The 1,505-nt window shown below is 64.1% G+C and overlaps 1 protein-coding gene across 1 annotated transcript in view; it reads left to right on the forward strand.

Moving 5' to 3' along the window:
• The window catches only part of ZNF831 (zinc finger protein 831), a 45,164-nt gene that overhangs the window by 41,083 nt on the left and 2,576 nt on the right, over positions 1 to 1,505 (forward strand). The window contains exons 12-13 of the mRNA XM_012728147.1: positions 415 to 559; positions 677 to 822. Of these exons, the coding sequence (XP_012583601.1) occupies positions 415 to 559; positions 677 to 822 (291 nt within the window). The remainder of the gene's footprint in view (positions 1 to 414; positions 560 to 676; positions 823 to 1,505) is intronic.

The following is a 1,505-nucleotide window of genomic DNA, read 5'->3' on the forward strand; positions in this document are numbered from 1 at the left end:
GAAAGGTCTCCACGACGTGCTGGGGGAGGCCGAGTGATGACACTGGCGTCCTGCCCGGGACTGGGGCTTCTATGTATCATTGCAGGGTGGCTTGCTGGGGTGTGCACTGGGCCGCTGCTCCCCGGGTGGGGACCCGGGCCTGTGCTCTCCCCAAACCCTTGGAGAAGTCAGGGAGGGGCTGAGTTTGTACGGAAGAACGGCGGGAGAGGCCCGTCCAGCGCCGCGCTGGGGGCTGGGCGTTCACCTGCAGACCCGAGGGCGCCTCATCCCGGGGCACAGAGCGGAAAGCCCAGCCGGGAATCCTGGAGCGCACTGGGGCTGAGCACCGGAGACCGGCGGAGCCAGGGGCCGCAGCCCGGGCCCCTGCACCCTGCTCCGCGCTTGCGCACTCCTGCCCCCCTCCTCCGCTGGCAGGATGCGTGGGCTGTTTCTGGGGTGCCCAAGATGCTGCTGCTCGAGACACTGCCCCCTCGAGCAGGGAGCCAGGGCTGCACTGGGGACGCGGGCCTCTTGGCCCCAAGGTTGACCCTGAATGTGGCGTCTGCTCGCTCCCTCTGGAGTCTATCTCGGGGTTGCTGGCCGCTGGACCCCAGCGCTGGCCTTGAGGACACAGGGGCTCCTGAGAAGTCCCTTTGGCTGATGTTCTCATGTCCGATGTGTCTTTGCCTCCTCGCAGGGCCCCCTGTGCACGGGGAACCGGCCTGTGCCACCTCAGAAGCGCCCCTCCGTCGAGGGGACGGAGACCAGGAGGATGACGGTGGGGCCAGCCCAGGAGGCCGCGGGCTGACGGCCGCGGACGCCGCCAGGGCGGGGCTGAGGCGCGTGAGTTGCCCCCTCTGCAGCACCGTCTGATAAGGAACGCGGCCTTCAAATCAGCAGCACCCAGAGCCGTGAGGGGAGATGACTTGTGGGACAAGGGTCACGCAGAGGGAGGGCAGCGGCCGCTGGGCCCGGCCGAGCCTGCGGCTCTCTGGGGACAGGAAGTGACTCACGAGCCGGCCGGACACACCTGTGCCCCCCAGAAAAGAGCCCCTCGTTTAAAAGCGAGCTAGCATCCTTCCTGCACAGCCTAAATTCGTTTAACACACTTCGGTGACATTATTTGGGCATTTTTCACAATTATGAAAGCTAACTCGCTTTCCTCCGTGACCGTTAGTCAAGGGCAAATTAGATCTATGGATTTTCTCCCCTCGCTTTCTCCGATGAATCAGAGGTTATTGGCCCAGTGTGTTCGTGGCTTTCCCCGAAGCTTAGAAACCCAGACAACCTGTTGAGAAGACATTTGGCCAATCTGATTGTCTCCTCTACACGAACTGGTCTGACTTCCTCACTGAACGGCGTGAACAGCGCGGTGGTTCCGGGGCTGCGGGCGGCTGGACCCCTGGGATGGGCTGGCGGGGTGCTCGTCGCCATCGTTAGAGCTCGGTGATTTCTCGGGGGTGAGGATGGAAATGAAAACGGGGCTGAGCCCATCCGTTCTCCCCATGGCGCGTCCGGGGCCCCAC

Source organism: Condylura cristata, unplaced genomic scaffold (genome assembly GCF_000260355.1).
Source record: "Condylura cristata isolate star-nosed mole 26May11 unplaced genomic scaffold, ConCri1.0 scaffold00022, whole genome shotgun sequence".
Taxonomy (NCBI): domain Eukaryota; kingdom Metazoa; phylum Chordata; class Mammalia; order Eulipotyphla; family Talpidae; genus Condylura; species Condylura cristata.